General features: G+C 45.5%; 1 protein-coding gene across 1 annotated transcript in view; it reads left to right on the top strand.

The window, feature by feature from the left end:
- IL7R (interleukin 7 receptor) overlaps positions 1-17,121 on the top strand; it is a 74,713-nt gene extending 57,592 nt beyond the window's left edge. Inside the window, exons 6-9 of the mRNA XM_077281684.1 lie at positions 1,410-1,566; positions 1,964-2,060; positions 2,584-2,659; positions 16,076-17,121. Of these exons, the coding sequence (XP_077137799.1) occupies positions 1,410-1,566; positions 1,964-2,060; positions 2,584-2,659; positions 16,076-16,537 (792 nt within the window). The 3' untranslated portion in view covers positions 16,538-17,121. The remainder of the gene's footprint in view (positions 1-1,409; positions 1,567-1,963; positions 2,061-2,583; positions 2,660-16,075) is intronic.
- The last annotated feature ends 876 nt before the right edge of the window (positions 17,122-17,997 follow it).

Below are 17,997 nucleotides of genomic sequence, written 5' to 3'. Positions count from 1 at the left end.
GATGGGGGTGATGGTAACTCTTCTTCAGGCAGGATGGAGTACACAAGATGCACTGGACGAGGTGGGGCTGCGTGGGGCTCCCTCCGAATTCTTGAGGGACAAATGCCCAGGTTACCCACACCCATAACATCTCCTCTTGGTGTTCCCCCCAGGTCGTGGTCGGAACTGTTTGGGCCCAGGATTGTGAGCTGTGATTGTCATCGGCCTACGGCTGGGTGGAGGGGCAGATATAATCGGAGGGGGACGGGACGCGGGAGAAGGCCGTGGTTCATTGTCCAGAAGCCTCCTCCATTGCGGTTGGATAGTAAAGGCTTCATCGGCCAGGGCTCATGCTCTATGCATGGTGCACGGTGTGTGCTCCCAGACCCATTCCCGTCATTCTGTGGGGCACTTGGCAAAAATTGTTCTAAAAGGAACCCCTGTATAACATCTTCCACAGTAAAGGTGTTTTCTGCTTCCAGCCATCTCCGACATGCCTGGGACATCTTATGTGCATACATCCTAAACAGTCCCACCATGGTGCATGGGAGGTCTCGGAACTTGGCCCTATATGAGTCTGGGGTGATAGCATGGTAATCCAGGATAGTCTGCTTTACATTGTTATAATCCGATTCCGCTGTGAGTCAATGGTTAGGTATGCCTCCGCCAGACAACCATTCAGGAGTCCCACTAACAAACGCATCCAGCTAGAGTGGGGCACCTCCATCACAGCACACTGCTGCTCAAAGTCCTTGAAGAACCCCTCCACATCTCCGGAAGCCTCATCAAATGGCTTAAAGTCTGTCTGGGTGATCTGTACAGGCTCCCGGATCGTTGGGTTTACATTCCAAATTGCGTTACTCCCTCTTTCGATCTCCATTGCTTCTTGTCTCCGCTGTGCCCGGCGGGCAGCCTCCTGCTTATACTCCTGAGAGACGCCTGGGCACAGAACCGCCATCTCTTCTTCGTACCACACCACCCACTGGCTTTTTGGGGTGGGGATCCCCGTCTCCCGAGCTTGTCCTTCATACATCTGGGAGGAGGTGGTCTGGCTAGCACCCACCAGTAGGTCAATTAAGGCCTCTTTAGTCAGTTCCTGGTAGTTCAGGCCCAGGTCTCTGGCTCTCTCCTGTAAACGGGATACAGTCCAATTTCTGTACTCACTCTGTGGGTGGTTCTCCATTTGGTTACGCTCTGTTGATCCCTCTGCTGCCACCAGGTGTCACGGGGTCCTTCTCCAGCATCACACAATCAACAGAGCAAGGGAAGAGTGAACAATCCCAAGACCTTCATTTTAGGCAAAAGCTGGAAGGTCCATATACGATCCACCACACAAAGGATAAGATAGTCCAGAAGCCGAATGCAGTTCAGTAACAGGATTTCTATCAAACCCGCTTACACATTGTTTTCTTCTTATCCTTATCTTTCAGTGTTTTAATATCAGAGCTCTGGTCCTGTATGTTCCAAAGGGGAATCTAGATTATTCCACAAAGTACGAGGCGAGAGTTCGATCCAAACCTGTAGAATTCTATGACGGCTCCTGGAGCCCGTGGAGCACAATAAGCATCTTCAAGACAGAGGACAATGGTAAGAGAAAATGGCGAGATCCCCTCAGCAAGGGGACGGCTGTATGCTGGGATGAACCTCCGTAATCTATCAGATCTGGTCACCGGATTGGGGCAATGATCTGTTATAGAAGGGGGCGGGAGGTGGGATGGGGTATTGATTCCCCGGAGAACTAGGGTAGTTCCCCTTGACGTTGGTGGTTTTAGGGTAGAAGGGGGAGGTCATTTTTACATTGCGGGTGTCCATTTTTAGGATATTTTTCTACAAAACCAGAAGGAATATTATTTGATCCATCCCCTGGTGGTCTAGAGTAAGGCTTCTTATGTATGAAGATGAGAATAACCCCCATGAAGTTTTGCAGACCAATGTACATCACATCTGTTATTTACTTGCCTCTTGTCTATTTTTTTTTCCAAAGGGGACACAAATTCGACCGTGCCGATCATTTTGAGCACCAGCGTCCCTTTTTTCTTGCTTATTGTAGTTATATTGATTGCCGTGTTTTGGAAAAGCCGGTAAGTAATAAAAGTTTTATGCCTGACGATATACTGTATGTCTTATCACGGTTTAAGCCCTATCTCTGAACTGTCTAGAAAACACCCAAAAAATCCCAGAATGATGCACTTTGGGTACATATGATAAGCCCTTTATTTATAGCATAGGATTAAAATCGTGTGGTTGACTTAAGGACTTTGTTCAGGAAATATATAATAATAACTGATAATCTAATTCTACTTACTAGATTAATAGGGTGGTCAGAGCAATGTTCTAATGCACAGCCCCAAATATATTGCTTCCCTTCACAGCCCATAGAGATACATATAATTTTGCCTGGCTCCAGCCACCACTAGGGGGAGCTCTCACTGATAATATTAATAAACCCATATTAGTGGCAAAAGATGTGTGACAATTATCTCTATTGCACAAATTTCCAATACATTTTCTGCATCACTCTCCTGTGATTTCCATCATTGTATTGTGAACTATCTGCCATTTTTTTCACTAAAAAATATAACTTTTTTAACATTACTTTTACAGAATTAAGCCTTTTGTGTGGCCAGAAATCCCAGATCATAAAAAGACTCTGGAAAAACTTTGTGCCAAACCTAAACAGGTAGGTACATCACTGATTGGCATGGTGCTGGAACCGTATGTCATGTATCTCTCTGGTGGAGCCGGGTCTTTTATTTAGAGAGTGATGTAGACTTTTTTAACATTTTCCCCAGACAGAATGTCGACCACTGCGATCAGGGACCTTATAAACCACTCATTATATTTCTCACATTTTCTTAGCAAAACCTCTTCCCTTTTTGACAAGTGTCTAATATTCAGACAGCAGGAAAAGAACTTGAGTGACCCACAACCACTTCTCTATATTTCCTGCTTCTGGCAGTTCTCCTAGTGCATATCGGGGCGGAATATGGAGGAGGTGACGGCTGAGATCAGGGATAAATCATCTTCTATCAGTTGTTTAAGTATTTTGTTTTTTAAAAGTTGCTTGTTTCTAGAACTCATAGCGGAAGCCTGTGAGTCCTGCTTCCCCCTGCCCACTCATAGAGAAAGCATGCGAGTCCTGATTCCTTCACCCATTTATTTAGAAAGCCTGTGAGTCCTGCTGCCCCCACCCATTCATACAGTGGCTTCCAAAAGTGTTACCCCCTCCCCATTGCCATTTATTGTGTTTTGCTACCTCATATTCTGGAATTTCAGTTTTTTTTCGAGGTTTTGCATCAGTAAAGAACATGAAAATATATTTTTTTTATTGTGAAGCAAACAAAAAATATTACAACATAACTGAAAACTTTAGTGTGCATAACTATTCACCCCTCTAAAGTCAGTACTTTGTAGAGCCAACTTTTGCTGCAATTACAGCTGCAAGTCGCTTTGGATAATTCTCTTTGAGCTTTCCACAAGTTACCGCTGGGATTTTTGCCCATTCCTCAATTCAAAACTGCTCCAACTCCTTCACGTTAAATGTTTCCTCTAGTGAACAGCGATCTTCATGTCTCACCACAAATTCTCCATTAGATTAAGGTCTGGGTTGTGACTCGGACACTCCAAAACATTTTTAAATTTCCCCTTACACCACTCGAGTGTTGCTTTAGCAGTATGCTTTGGGTCATTGCCTTGTTGGAAGGTGAAGCTCCGCCCCAGTGTCAAATCACTGACAGACTGAAACTGGTTTTGCTCCAGAATATCCCTGTATTTCACACCATCCATCTTCCACTAGACACGGACCATTTTCTCTTTCTTTTCTGCTGAAAAACTTCCCCACAGCATGATGCCCCTTCCACCACCATGTTTCACTGTGGGAATGGTGTTCTTAAGGTGACAAGCTGTGTTGGTTTGGCGCCAGACATAGCGATTACATTGGTGGCCAAAAAGTTACATTTTAGCTTCATCTGATCACAGCACCTTCCTCCATGCATTTGGGGAGTCTCCCACATCTTTTGGAAAACTCAAAACAAGCCTTACAATTTGTGTGTGTAAGTAAAGTCTTTATTCTGCTTACTCTTTCATGAAGGCCACCTCTATGGAGTGTACAGCTCATTGTGGTCATATAGATAGATACTTCAGTCTCTGCTTGGGAACTCTGCAGTTCCTTCAGGGTTACCTTTGGTCGCTGTCCTTCCTCTCTGATTAATACCCTCCTTGGCCGGGCTGAGAGCTTTGGTGGGCGACCCCCTCTCTTGGCAGGTTTGTTGTGATATAATGTTCTTTCCATTTAATGATGATGGATTTGATGATGCTCCGGAGATCAACAGAGATTGGGAGATTTTTACAACTCAACTCTGACTTGTATGTCTCTACAACTTTGTCCTTGACTTGTTTAGAGACTTCCTTGGTCTTCATGGTGTTGTTTGGAGACCTCCTTGGTCTTCATGGTGTTGTTTGGAGATCTCCTTGGTCTTCATAGTGTTGTTTGGAGATCTCCTTGGTCTTCATGGTGTTGTTTGGAGATCTCCTTGGTCTTCATGGTGGTGTTTGGAGATCTCCTTGGTCTTCATGGTGTTGTTTGGAGATCTCCTTGGTCTTCATGGTGTTGTTTGGAGATCTCCTTGGTCTTCATGGTGTTGTTTGGAGATCTCCTTGGTCTTCATGGTGGTGTTTGGAGATCTCCTTGGTCTTCATGGTGGTGTTGGGAGATCTCCTTGGTCTTCATGGTGTGGTTTGGAGATCTCCTTGGTCTTCATGGTGTTGTTTGGAGATCTCCTTGGTCTTCATAATGTTGTTTGGAGATCTCCTTGGTCTTCATGGTGTTGTTTGGAGATCTCCTTGGTCTTCATGGTGGTGTTTGGAGATCTCCTTGGTCTCCATGGTGTGGTTTGGAGGTCTCCTTGGTCTTCATGGTGTTGTTTGGTTAGTGATGCCTGTTATTTGGTGTTGCAGCCTCTGTAGCCTTTCAGAAAAGGTAAAGTGTATATACTGATAGATGTGACGTGTAACACTTAGATTGTCACTAAGCATGTGACTTATGAACTTAATTCCTTGCACCAGAAAATGTAGGGGCTTCATAGTAAAAGGGGCAAATACATATGCACATGTCAATTTCAGTCCTGCTTCCCTGCCTACTAATAGAGAAAGCCTGTAAGTCCTGCTTCCCCTCCTACTCATAGAGAAAGCCTGTGGGTCCTGCTTCCCCGCCTATTACTAGAGAAAGGCTGTGAGTCCTGTAATCCCACCTACTAATAGAGAAAGCCTGTGAGTCCTGTATCCCTGCCTACTAATAGAGAAAGCCTGTGAGTCCTGCTTCTCAACTCACTCATAGAGAAAACCTGTCAGTCATGCTTCTCCATTCACTCATAGAGAAAGCCCATGTCACGGGTGTGTCAGATACTGCAGACAGTTGCTCTTATATGGCTGCAGAAGGTTTCTGCGTTTGGCATTGCAGATACTTTCTTAATCCTTCTGACTTTTGGACCCAGTGGCGACCTCCCTCCGGCTCTAATTGACACAACTGGACCTGGGTGTTTATAGACTCTCAGTCTACTTCAGGGTGCCGTCGGTGACATTCACATTTTCCCCTTGTGAAGGCTTGGAGCAATAGCAGTTGGCTTACTTCCTCTCTGGTGCTCTTGGAGGGTGCTTGGTGTTACCTCCCTGGAGTCTGCTCGAATTAAGTTTCTCCCCCCTTGTTTGTCTCCCATCTTATCTTTAGTGCTCAGTGGGGACTGACCAGTTCTTACCCCCCCTTCCCTATTCATGGCCTATCTCCAGGGATTTACAGGGCTTAGGTTCCTGCTCGGCGATTGGTGTGGAACCAATATAGGGACGGTAGGGGAGGCAGGGTGCTATTAGATCTGCCTAGGGGTCTCCACTCCCCCTTTTCCTAGTGTTTGGGCTTCTGTTGTGAATTCCATTCTTGGAATCCCTCCTGTGGCTAAGAATGGTACTTTGGTGATTTCTGCTCTTGGGCCCCCTCTGGTGGCTTTGAGTGGAACGGCTGTTCCTTGATGGTGCTTTCTCACCTGGTAGCACTCATTGTTTCTGCTGGTCTACTATTTAACTGGGCCTTGCTAGTTAGTTGATGCCAGCTGTCAATGTCTCAGGACTGGTTCAGATCTCTCTTGGATTTCTCAGATGGCCTGTCCATTCCAGCAGAAGCTAAGTTTTTGCTTATGATTTTTGTGTCCATTTGCATGTGAGGTTATTCCTCTGTTTGCTATTTTTCTTGTCCAGCTTGCCATTATGATATTTGTTTGCTAGCTGGAAGCTCTGGGGTGCAGAGTTGCCCCCCCCCCCCGCACCGTGAGTCGGTGTGGAGGTCTTTTTGCATACTCTGCGTGGATTTTTAGTTTTTGTACTGACCGCACAGTTCCCTTTGCTATTCTTTGTCTATCTAGTATAGTTGTGGCCTCCTTTGCTAAAATCTGTTTTCATTCCTACGTTTGTTACTTCCCTCTTAACTCACAGTCAATATATGTGGGGGGCTACCTTTCCTTTGGGGAATTTCTCTGAGGCAAGGTAGTTTTCTATTTTCCATCTTCAGGGGTAGTTAGCTCTTAGGCTGTGAAGAGGCGTCTAGGGAGAGTTAGGAATGCTTCACGGCTACTTCTAGTGTTGGTGTCAGGATTAGGGATTGCGGTCAGTAGAGTTACCACCTCCTCAGAGCTTGTCTCAGGTTTTTGTTTTGACCACCAGGTCATCTCAGTGTGCACCTAACCACCAGGTCATCCAGTGTGCACCTAACCACCAGGTCATTACAGTGTGCACCTAATCACCAGGTCTTCTCCGAGTGGACCTTACCACCAGGTCATAACAGTACAGCTGGCCACAAAGTGTTAATGCATCTCAAAAGTGGGAAAAAGAAGTTCTGAGTCAATTTTTTTTTTTTTTCTCTGCAGCTTGTTTTGTCTTTTTTTCCCCCTTAACCTCTGGGTGGTTCAAGACTTAAGTGCTGATATGGACGTTCAGAGTTTGTGTTCTCGTGTGGATCAACTTGCTGCAAGGGTACAGAGTATCCAGGATTATGTTGTCCAAACTCCGGTATTGGAGCCTAGAATTCCTATTCCTGATTTGTTTTCTGGGGATAGATCTAAATTTTTGAACTTCAAAAATAATTGCAGATTGTTTTTTGCTCTGAAACCCCGTTCCTCTGGTGACCCCATTCAGCAGGTTAAGATTATAATTTCTTTGCTGCGTGGCGACCCGCAAGACTGGGCTTTCTCTCTTGAGCCAGGAAATCCTGCATTGCTTAATGTAGATGCATTTTTTCAAGCGCTCAGCTTGCTGTATGATGAACCCAATTCTGTGGATCACGCAGAAAAGACTTTGCTGGCTTTGTGTCAGGGTCAGGAAGCGGCAGAAGTATATTGCCAGAAGTTCAGAAAGTGGTCTGTGTTTACACAATGGAATGAGTATGCCCTGGCAGCAATTTTCAGAAAGGGTCTTTCTGAAGCCCTTAAAGATGTTATGGTGGGGTTCCCCACGCCTGCTGGTTTGAACGAATCAATGTCTTTGGCCATTCAGATTGATCGGCGTCTGCGTGAGCGCAAAACTGTGCACCATATGGCGGTGTCATCTGAGCGGAGTCCTGAGCCTATGCAATGCAATAGGACTTTGACTAGAGATGAACGGCAAAAATTCAGACGTCAGAATGGGCTGTGTTTTTACTGTGGTGACTCTACTCATGCTATTTCTGATTGTCCTAAGCATACTAAGAGGTTCGCTAGGTCTGTCACCATTAGTACTGTACAGCCTAAATTTCTCTTGTCTATTACTCTGATTTGCTCATTGTCGTCCTTTTCTGTTATGGCATTTGTGGATTCTGGCGCTGCCCTGAACTTAATGGACTTAGAATTTGCCAAGCGCTGTGGTTTTTCCTTGGAGCCTTTGCAGAGCCCTATTCCCTTAAGGGGGATTGATGCTACGCCATTGGCCAAGAATAAACCTCAGTACTGGGCTCAATTGACCATGTACATGGCTCCAGCACATCAGGAAAATATTCGCTTTTTGGTGTTGCATAATTTGCATGATGTTGTTGTGCTGGGTTTTCCATGGTTACAGGTACATAATCCAGTTCTGGATTGGAAGTCGATGTCTGTGACTAGTTGGGGTTGCCAAGGGATACATAGTGATGTTCCTTTGATGTCAATTTCCTCCTCCCCATCTTCTGAAGTTCCTGAATTTTTGTCAGATTTTCAGGATGTCTTTGACGAGCCCAAATCCAGTTCTCTACCTCCTCATAGGGACTGTGATTGCGCTATTGATTTGATTCCTGGTAGTAAGTTCCCTAAGGGCCGACTCTTCAATCTGTCTGTGCCAGAACATGCTGCTATGCGGAGTTCTGTAAAGGAGTCCTTGGAGAAGGGGCATATTCGCCCGTCTTCGTCACCATTGGGAGCAGGGTTCTTTTTTGTTGCCAAGAAGGATGGCTCTTTGAGACCCTGTATAGATTATCGCCTTCTCAATAAGATCACGGTCAAATTTCAGTACCCTTTACCTTTGCTTTCTGATTTGTTTGCTCGGATTAAGGGGGCTAGTTGGTTTACCAAGATTGACCTTCGAGGGGCGTATAATCTTGTTCGCATAAAACAGGGCGATGAATGGAAAACAGCGTTTAATACGCCCGAAGGCCATTTTGAGTATCTAGTGATGCCTTTCGGTCTTTCTAATGCTCCATCTGTGTTTCAGTCTTTTATGCATGATATCTTCCGCAAGTATCTGGATAAATTCATGATTGTATATTTGGATGATATTTTGGTCTTTTCGGATGATTGTGAGTCTCATGTGAAGCAGGTCAGGATGGTGTTTCAGGTCCTTCGTGCTAATGCGCTATTTGTGAAGGGGTCTAAATGCCTCTTTGGAGTTCAGAGGGTTTCTTTTTTGGGCTTCATTTTTTCTCCTTCAGCTATGGAAATGGACCCTGTTAAAGTTCAGGCTATTTATGATTGGACTCAACCTACATCTGTGAAGAGTCTTCAGAAGTTTTTGGGCTTTGTTAATTTTTATCGCCGCTTCATTGTTAATTTTTCCAGTGTGGTTAAGCCTTTGACTGATTTGACGAAGAAAGGCGCTGATGTGATGAATTGGTCCCCTGCGGCCGTTGACGCCTTTCAGGAGCTTAAACGTCGTTTTACTTCTGCCCCTGTGTTGCGTCAGCCAGATGTTTCTCTCCCTTTTCAGGTGGAGGTTGACGCTTCTGAGATTGGGGCAGGGGCCGTTTTGTCTCAGAGGAATTCAGATGGTTCCTTGATGAAACCGTGTGCTTTCTTCTCCAGAAAATGTTCGCCTGCTGAGCGTAATTATGATGTCAGCAATCGGGAGTTGTTGGCTATGAAGTGGGCATTTGAGGAGTGGCGACATTGGCTTGAGGGAGCCAGGCATCGCGTGGTGGTCTTGACTGATCATAAAAATCTGATTTACCTCGAGTCTGCCAAGCGATTGAATCCTAGACAGGCTCGATGGTCTTTGTTTTTCTCCCGTTTTGATTTTGTGGTCTCATACCTCCCGGGATCTAAGAATGTGAAGGCTGATGCTCTTTCTAGGAGTTTTGTGCCTGATTCTCCAGGAATCCTTAAGCCGGCTGGTATTCTCGAGGAGGGGGTGATTCTTTCTGCCATCTCCCCTGACCTGCGGCGGGTGCTTCAGGAGTTCCAGGCCGATAAACCTGACCGCTGTCCAGTGGGCAGACTGTTCGTTCCTGATAGATGGACTAGTAAGGTAATCTCTGAGGTTCATTGTTCAGTGTTGGCTGGTCATCCTGGGATTTTTGGTACCAGAGATTTGGTTGCTAGGTCCTTTTGGTGGCCTTCCTTGTCGCGGGATGTGCGTTCTTTTGTGCAGTCCTGTGGGACATGTGCTCGGGCCAAGCCTTGCTGTTCTCGTGCCAGTGGGTTGCTTTTGCCCTTGCCTATCCCGGAAAGGCCTTGGACGCATATTTCCATGGATTTTATTTCTGATCTTCCTGTTTCTCAGAAGATGTCTGTCATCTAGGTGGTTTGTGACCGGTTTTCTAAGATGGTCCATTTGGTACCCTTGCCTAAGTTGCCTTCCTCCTCTGATTTGGTTCCATTATTTTTTCAGCATGTGGTTCGTTTACATGGCATTCCGGAGAACATTGTGTCTGACAGAGGTTCCCAGTTTGTTTCTAGGTTTTGGCGGTCCTTTTGTGCTAGAATGGGCATTCATTTGTCTTTTTCTTCAGCGTTCCATCCTCAGACAAATGGCCAAACTGAGCGAACTAATCAGTCCTTAGAAACCTATTTGAGATGCTTTGTTTCTGCTGATCAGGATGATTGGGTGACCTTCTTGCCGTTGGCCGAGTTCACCCTTAATAATCGGGCTAGTTCGGCTACGTTGGTTTCACCTTTTTTTGGTAACTGTGGTTTTCATCCTCGTTTTTCTTCGGGGCAGGTTGAGCCTTCTGACTGTCCTGGTGTGGATTCTGTGGTGGACAGGTTGCAACAAATCTGGACTCATGTGGTGGACAATTTAACGCTGTCTCAGGAAAAGGCTCAACGTTTTGCTAACCGCCGTCGCTGTGTTGGTCCCCGGCTTCGCGTTGGGGATTTGGTCTGGTTGTCTTCTCGTCATGTTCCTATGAAGGTTTCTTCTCCTAAGTTCAAGCCTCGTTTTATTGGTCCTTATAAGATTTCTGAAATTATCAATCCTGTGTCCTTTCGTTTGACCCTTCCAGCTTCTTTCTCCATCCATAATGTGTTCCATAGATCTTTGTTGCGGAGAAATGTGGAGCCCATGGTCCCCTCCGTTGATCCTCCTGCTCCGGTGTTGGTTAACGGGGAGTTGGAATATGTGGCGGAGAAGATTTTGGATTCTCGTATTTCGAGGCGGAAGCTTCAATACCTGGTTAAGTGGAAGGGTTATGGCCAGGAGGATAATTCTTGGGTTGTTGCCTCCGATGTCCATGCTGCCGATTTGGTTCATGCCTTTCACTTGGCTCGTCCTGATCGGCCTGGGGGCTCTGGTGAGGGTTCGGTGACCCCTCCTCAAGGGGGGGGTACTGTTGTGAATTCCGTTCTTGGAATCCCTCCTGTGGCTATGAATGGTACTTTGGTGATTTCTGCTCTTGGGCCCCCTCTGGTGGCTTTGAGTGGCACGGCTGTTCCTTGATGGTGCTTTCTCAGCTGGAAGCACTCATTGTTTCTGCTGGTCTTCTATTTAACTGGGCCTTGCTAGTTAGTTGATGCCAGCTGTCAATGTCTCAGGACTGGTTCAGATCTCTCTTGGATTTCTCAGATGGCCTGTCCATTCCAGCAGAAGCTAAGTTTTTGCTTATGATTTTTGTGTCCATTTGCATGTGAGGTTATTCCTCTGTGTTTGCTATTTGTCTTGTCCAGCTTGCCATTATGATATTTGTTTGCTAGCTGGAAGCTCTGGGGTGCAGAGTTAGCCCCCCCCCCCCGCACCGTGAGTCGGTGTGGAGGTCTTTTTGCATACTCATAGAATAGAATGTAAGTCCGTAAGGACAGGGTCCTCTCCCCTTTGTACCAGTCTGTCACTGTAAACTTGTTTACTGTAAATGATATTTATAACCCTGTATGTATCCCCTTTCTCATGTACAGCACCATGGAATTAATGGTGCTATATAAATAAATAATAATAATAATATAATACTCTGCGTGGATTTTTAGTTTTTGTACTGACCTCACAGTTCCCTTTGCTATTCTTTGTCTATCTAGTATAGTTGTGGCCAGGGCCGTATTTAGAGTTTCTGCTGCCCTAGGCACTTTTAGTGCTGCCTCCCCCGTTGGTGAGTATGACACTATCGGCAGTGACTTTGTCAAGAATCGCTGTTGTGAAAATAGCCTTTTGCAGCAGATCGGGCAGTTTTTTCGCATCTGCCGCGTAACGGATCACTTACAACGGATCACTTACGGCAACACTGCATTTGGCTTCATTCATTCCCTATGGGATTTGTGGCACTTGCTGTGATCTGGCAAATGCGGTACCATACCTCCCAACTCTTGAAGGGAAAGAGGCATAAAGGTTGCAGCGCATGTAGTGCGCCGCGGCAAATTTTAGGCCACGCCTCTGACCACACCCATTTCACAACTAGTCACACCCATATCCAAGTCCCAACCACACCCATTTAGCACTGCTGATCACAACTGTTTCATATACAATAATTATAACCAAAAAAATATGGCCACACAATGCTCCATACTGTATAATGACCGCACATGATGCTCCATACTGTATAATGACCGCACATGATGCTCCATACTGTATAATGACCGCACATGATGCTCCATACTGTATAATGACCGCACATGATGCTCCATAGTGTATAATGACCGCACATGATGCTCCATACTGTATAATGACCGCGCATGATGCTCCATACTGTATAATGACCACACATGATGCTCCATAGTGTATAATGGCCCCACATGATGCTCCTTACTGTATAATGACCGCACATGATGCTCCATACTGTATAATGACCGCACATGATGCTCCATACTGTATAATGACCGCGCATGATGCTCCATACTGTATAATGACCACACATGATGCTCCATACTGTATAATGACCGCACATGATGCTCCTTACTGTATAATGACCGCACATGATGCTCCATACTGTATAATGACCGCACATGATGCTCCATACTGTATAATGGCCACAAATGATGTTTAATACTGTATAATGACCGCACATGATGCTCCATACTGTATAATGACCGCACATGATGCTCCATACTGTATAATGACCGCACATGATGCTCCATACTGTATATTGGCCGCACATGATGCTCCATACTGTATAATGGCCACACAGTGCTCCATACTGTATAATGACCGCACATGATGCTCCATACTGTATAATGACCGCACATGATGCTCCATACTGTATAATGGCCACAAATGATGTTTAATACTGTATAATGACCGCACATGATGCTCCATACTGTATAATGACCGCACATGATGCTCCATACTGTATAATGACCGCACATGATACTCCATACTGTATATTGGCCGCACATGATGCTCCATACTGTATATTGGCCACAAATGATGCTCCATACTGTATAATGACCCCACATGATGCTCCATACTGTATAATGACCCCACATGATGCTCCATACTGTATAATGACCCCATATGATGCTCAATAGTGTATAATGCCCCCCTCCCATCTTGTATGCATGGCTCATCTTCCTCCCATCCCATATGCATGGCTCATATCCCCCCGCGTATGCATGGCTCATAATTCCCCCCCCCCCGTATGCATGGCTCATATCCCCATATGCATGGCTCATAATTCCCCCCCACCTCCTGTATGCATGGCTCATATCCACCACCCCCCCGCCCCCTGTATGCATGGCTCATATCCCCCCCACCTCTTGTATGCATGACTCATATTCCCCCCTATGCATGGCTCATCTCTCCACCCCCCCTCCCCTGTATGCATGGCTCATATCCCCCTATGCATGGCTCATAATTCCCCCCCACCTCCTGTATGCATGGCTCATAATTCCCCCCTGTATGCATGGCTGATATCCCCCCCCCCCCCGTATGCATGCCTCATATCCCCCTATGCATGGCTCATAATTCCCCCCCCTGTATGCATGGCTCATATCCGCCCCCCTGTATGCATGGCTCATAATCCCCCCCCCACCTCCTGTATGCATGGCTCATAATTCCCCCCCCCCCTGTATGCATGGCTCATATCCGCCCCCCTGGCTGTATGCATGGCTCATAACCCCCCACCGCAGGCTCGCAGCTCATTCTTCCTGTGTGAGCGGTCACGTGATACCGCTCTCATTAAGGCTCATGAATATGCACATATTCATGAGCCTTAATGAGCGGTACCACATGACCGCTCACTCAGGACGCGCTACAGAAGCTGAGACCAGGCATCGCTGGAGCAAGGTGAGTATCGTCTTCAAGGAGGGCGGGGGGAGGTGGGGGGGGCGGCGGTCGGAGGGTGGGTGGGAGGCTGGTCCCGGGGGGGGGCTGGGGGGGCGGGGGTTGGGGCGGTCGGGAGGTGGGGAAAAAAAAACAAAAAAAAAAACACCTTGCTCGCTTGCTCAGGTGCCGCCCCCCGCATCGTCCCCGCCCTAGGCACGTGCCCTCGAGTGCCTAGTGGCAAATACGGCCCTGGTTGTGGCCCCCTTTGCTAAAATCTGTTTTCATTCCTACGTTTGTTACTTCCCTCTTAACTCACAGTCAATATATGTGGGGACTTTCTCTGAGGCAAGGTAGTTTTCTATTTTCCATCTTCAGGGGTAGTTAGCTCTTAGGCTGCGAAGAGGTGTCTAGGGAGAGTTAGGAACGCTCCATGGCTACTTCTAGTGTTGGTGTCAGGATTAGGGATTGCGGTCAGTAGAGTTACCACCTCCTCAGAGCTTGTCTCAGGTTTTTGTTTTGACCACCAGGTCATCTCAGTGTGCACCTAACCACCAGGTCATCCAGTGTGCACCTAACCACCAGGTCATTACAGTGTGCACCTAATCACCAGGTCTTCTCCGTGTGGACCTTACCACCAGGTCATAACAGGCTTCCTTTTCCTCGTGTTGCACTTAGTCTCCCCACACTGTGCATGACACTCTACCCTTAGGGTATGTGCACACGTCAGGATTTCTTTCAGAAATTTCCTGAAGAAAACCAGAAATATTCTGCAAGAAATCCGCATTTTTTTTTTTGCGTTTTTTTCCTGTTTTTTTGCGTTTTTTAGCATTTTGCAAGCGTAATTAGCTTGCAGAATGACTGAACTGACTGACAGGTTGGTCACACTTGTCAAACATAGTGTTTAACAAGTGTGACCAACTTTTTACTATAGATGCTGCCTATGCAGCATCAATAGTAAAAGATAGAATGTTTAAAAATATTTAAAAAAAAAAAAAATGGTTATACTCACCTGCAGACAGCCGATCTCCTCAGCGGCGTCCATTCCTATAGATGGTGCGTGTGTGCAGGACCTTCGATGACGTCGCGGTCACGTGAGCGGTCACATGAGCGGTCACGCGACCAATCACAAGACCGCGACGTCATCGCAGGTCCTTCACACACACCATCTATAGGAACAGAAGCGGCAGCATGCACCGGTGAGAGGCGGGAAGACTCCGGGGCCATCGAAGGTGAGTATATGACTATTTTTTATTTTAATTCTTTTTTTTTTACCAATTATATGGTGCCCAGTCCGTGGAGGAGAGTCTCCTCTCCTCCACCCTGGGTACCAACCGCACATGATCTGCTTACTTCCCGCATGGTGTGCACAGCCCCGTGCAGAAAGTAAGCAGATCAATGCATTCCTAGGTGTGCGGAATCCCCGGAATTCCGCAAATTTAATGAACATGTTGCTTTTTTTTCCACGATGCGATTTTTTTTGCGGAAAAAAATGCAACATTTGCACAAAAAATGCGGAATACACTGAAAATAATGGGAGGCATATGTTAGCGTTTTTTTCACGTTTTTATAGCGAAAAAAACGCGAAAAATACTGAACGTGTGCACATGGCCTTAATGTTAACAATAAAAATCTCACATCACTAACAAAAAAAATTCTACAAATTTCCAAATTCTTTTCATTACCTAAAGAAAAAAAACAACTGCACAAGTTTGGCATTGCCGTAATGATAAAACCTTGGCTATGTGTATTAAAAAAATTAAAAAATTATTGCTCTCAGAAAAGGAGGAAAAAAATAAAATATATATATATATACAGGGCTTAGGTTCCTGCTCGGCGATTGGTATGGAATCAATATAGGGACGGTAGGGGAGGCAGAGTGCTATTAGATCTACCTATGGGTCTCCACTCCCCCTTTCCCTGGCATTGGGCTTCCTTACCCTCTTCCCCTTGTGTTGCTTCTCCATTCACTCATAGATAAAGCCTGTGAGTCCTGCTTCCCCGGCCTACTCATAGAGACAGCCGGTGAGTCCTGCTTCTTAACTCACTCATACAGAAGGACTGTGAGTCCTGCTAAGACCTAATAAGCAATAAGGAACATAAAGAGTTTGTTTGTAGTCTGGTAGAAGACCACAGATCTGCATGGGGGCTGCATACACAAAACGGTAAGAAGGCAATAGGAAGACAACTGATTCTTTATATTGTTTTACAGAACATCCATATGAGCTTCAATCCTCATTACTACGAGATCATTCCCATAAATAAAATAGATTACATTAAAGCACCAGAGATCACGGAAGACAACGACGAGTTCTGCATCGCAGACCGCTGCATGGAAACACCATCCGTCACTACCTGTAATACCAACCTGTCTCCAGCAGTGGGCAGCAGCAGATCTCTGACTAATGCTAATCATACAGGAATAAGTGAGAATCCGGCAGATAATGGAGAAAACACATTGGAGAATTCTTTCAAATCTGCCACTGTAGGGCTGCTACCGGGCGATGGCGTCTCTGAGAAATGCAGCCCATCAAATGTCAGCGATGGGCTCAAACCTGTGGCCGCAAGACATCCTGGACCAAAGGGCTTATGCTGGGAAGATATTTATATTGCTATGTCTGCCTTCAAGACGCCCAGCAGTGCAGTAAAGCAAGTGCCCAAAAGTACCTGCTAATGCTTCACCAAGGGATCACATTATAACCTAATAGTCAGACTTGGTCTAACACTTCTCCATACAGCCACAAGGGGGAGCCCTTGGAAATGGATAATTCTCCATGAGCACTGCGCTCCTATCTGGATAATCTGACCACCACTCCACTACTTCACATCACTGAATGTTTCATATTAGCTGCTAATGGTCAGAGAAAGAGCAAATGACCTTTACTTAAATTGTGGATGCATAAAAGATACCAAAAGTATGTGCATCCCCTTCCAATTAGTGAGATCAGCTCCTGCTATTGCTTATAAGGGCCTCATATTTTTGCTCTGAATATATACTTTCAATAAAATTAGTTTGTTGAACAGCACTTCCTGTGGACAGGTGTGGTATTGCAATTTAGATATGAATTTAATATAAGAACGTGCAATACCCCACCTGACCACAGGGAGTGCTGTTCAACAAACTAATTTCATTGTTTCTTTGTAGCATTTGATTCTACATTGACAACTAGTGGTACGTTTATTCAGTTCTGTGATTTTCTTCCAGGTTGTCCACATGCATTAAAGGGGTTGACTATTATCTTTAAAAAAAAAAATAAAAATAGACACATAGTGGTTGTAAAATAAAGAAAAAAAAATCATACTCAGGCTGCACCATGCCTCGATACTGCTACTAGTTCCCCAGCCAGCCACTTACTTCCTCTTTCAGCAGGAGGCTTCAGGTGACTACCATTTGCCTGTTTTAAAGTAATAAAAAAAGTGAACATCCCCTTTAAGGAAAGTGGACATCCCCTTTAAGGAAAGTGGACATCCCCTTTAAGGTAGAACTGGAGCGAATTTATGAAAACTGGAGAAGTTGCCATTATCAACCAATCAGATTCTCTTTCTCATTTTTGGAAAATGTAAAGCTGAGATTTGATTGGTTGATATTAGCAATTGATTCATTTCCTGTGTACCAGATTTACGTTTCCTTAATTTGTCAGAATAGAGAAGAAAGCTCAGGCTTTATACACCTTTATAGTGCTTGGATCTTCGTCTTTCTGATGCATAACTACTATGTAAATGATCTGTGTCTACCTCCAGCCACCACTAGAGGGAGCTCACTGTATCATGCCGTCATTAAATCCGTGTATGCGTCACACACAGTGAGCTCCCCCTTGTGGTGGCTGCGGGCAGCCATCTTTTTATCTGTAAGTGAGATGCACAGGCAATAGTAAAATATTTTGACAGAAATTATACAGAAATATACTAGCTTATATAGGCTGCTGTGCGCAGACTTTTTTTCAAACTAGAGCTGCTAGGTAGACATAAAAAACATGATCCCTATTAAAGTGAGTCTCCACCTTCACCCACTATGTACAAAATTCTGTGTAGAGAGCTCCATGTTTTTCATAAAGGGCTCCTAATGCCATGCATGGTCGTGGAAGTATTCTGGATGCCTGCAGACACTAGAGGGAGTGAAGGGGTTCAATACAT

This window comes from Ranitomeya variabilis, chromosome 1 (genome assembly GCF_051348905.1).
Source record: "Ranitomeya variabilis isolate aRanVar5 chromosome 1, aRanVar5.hap1, whole genome shotgun sequence".
Taxonomy (NCBI): Eukaryota; Metazoa; Chordata; class Amphibia; order Anura; family Dendrobatidae; genus Ranitomeya; species Ranitomeya variabilis.
Note: the sequence above shows the minus strand (reverse complement) of the source record. Positions and strands in the feature narration are given on the sequence as shown.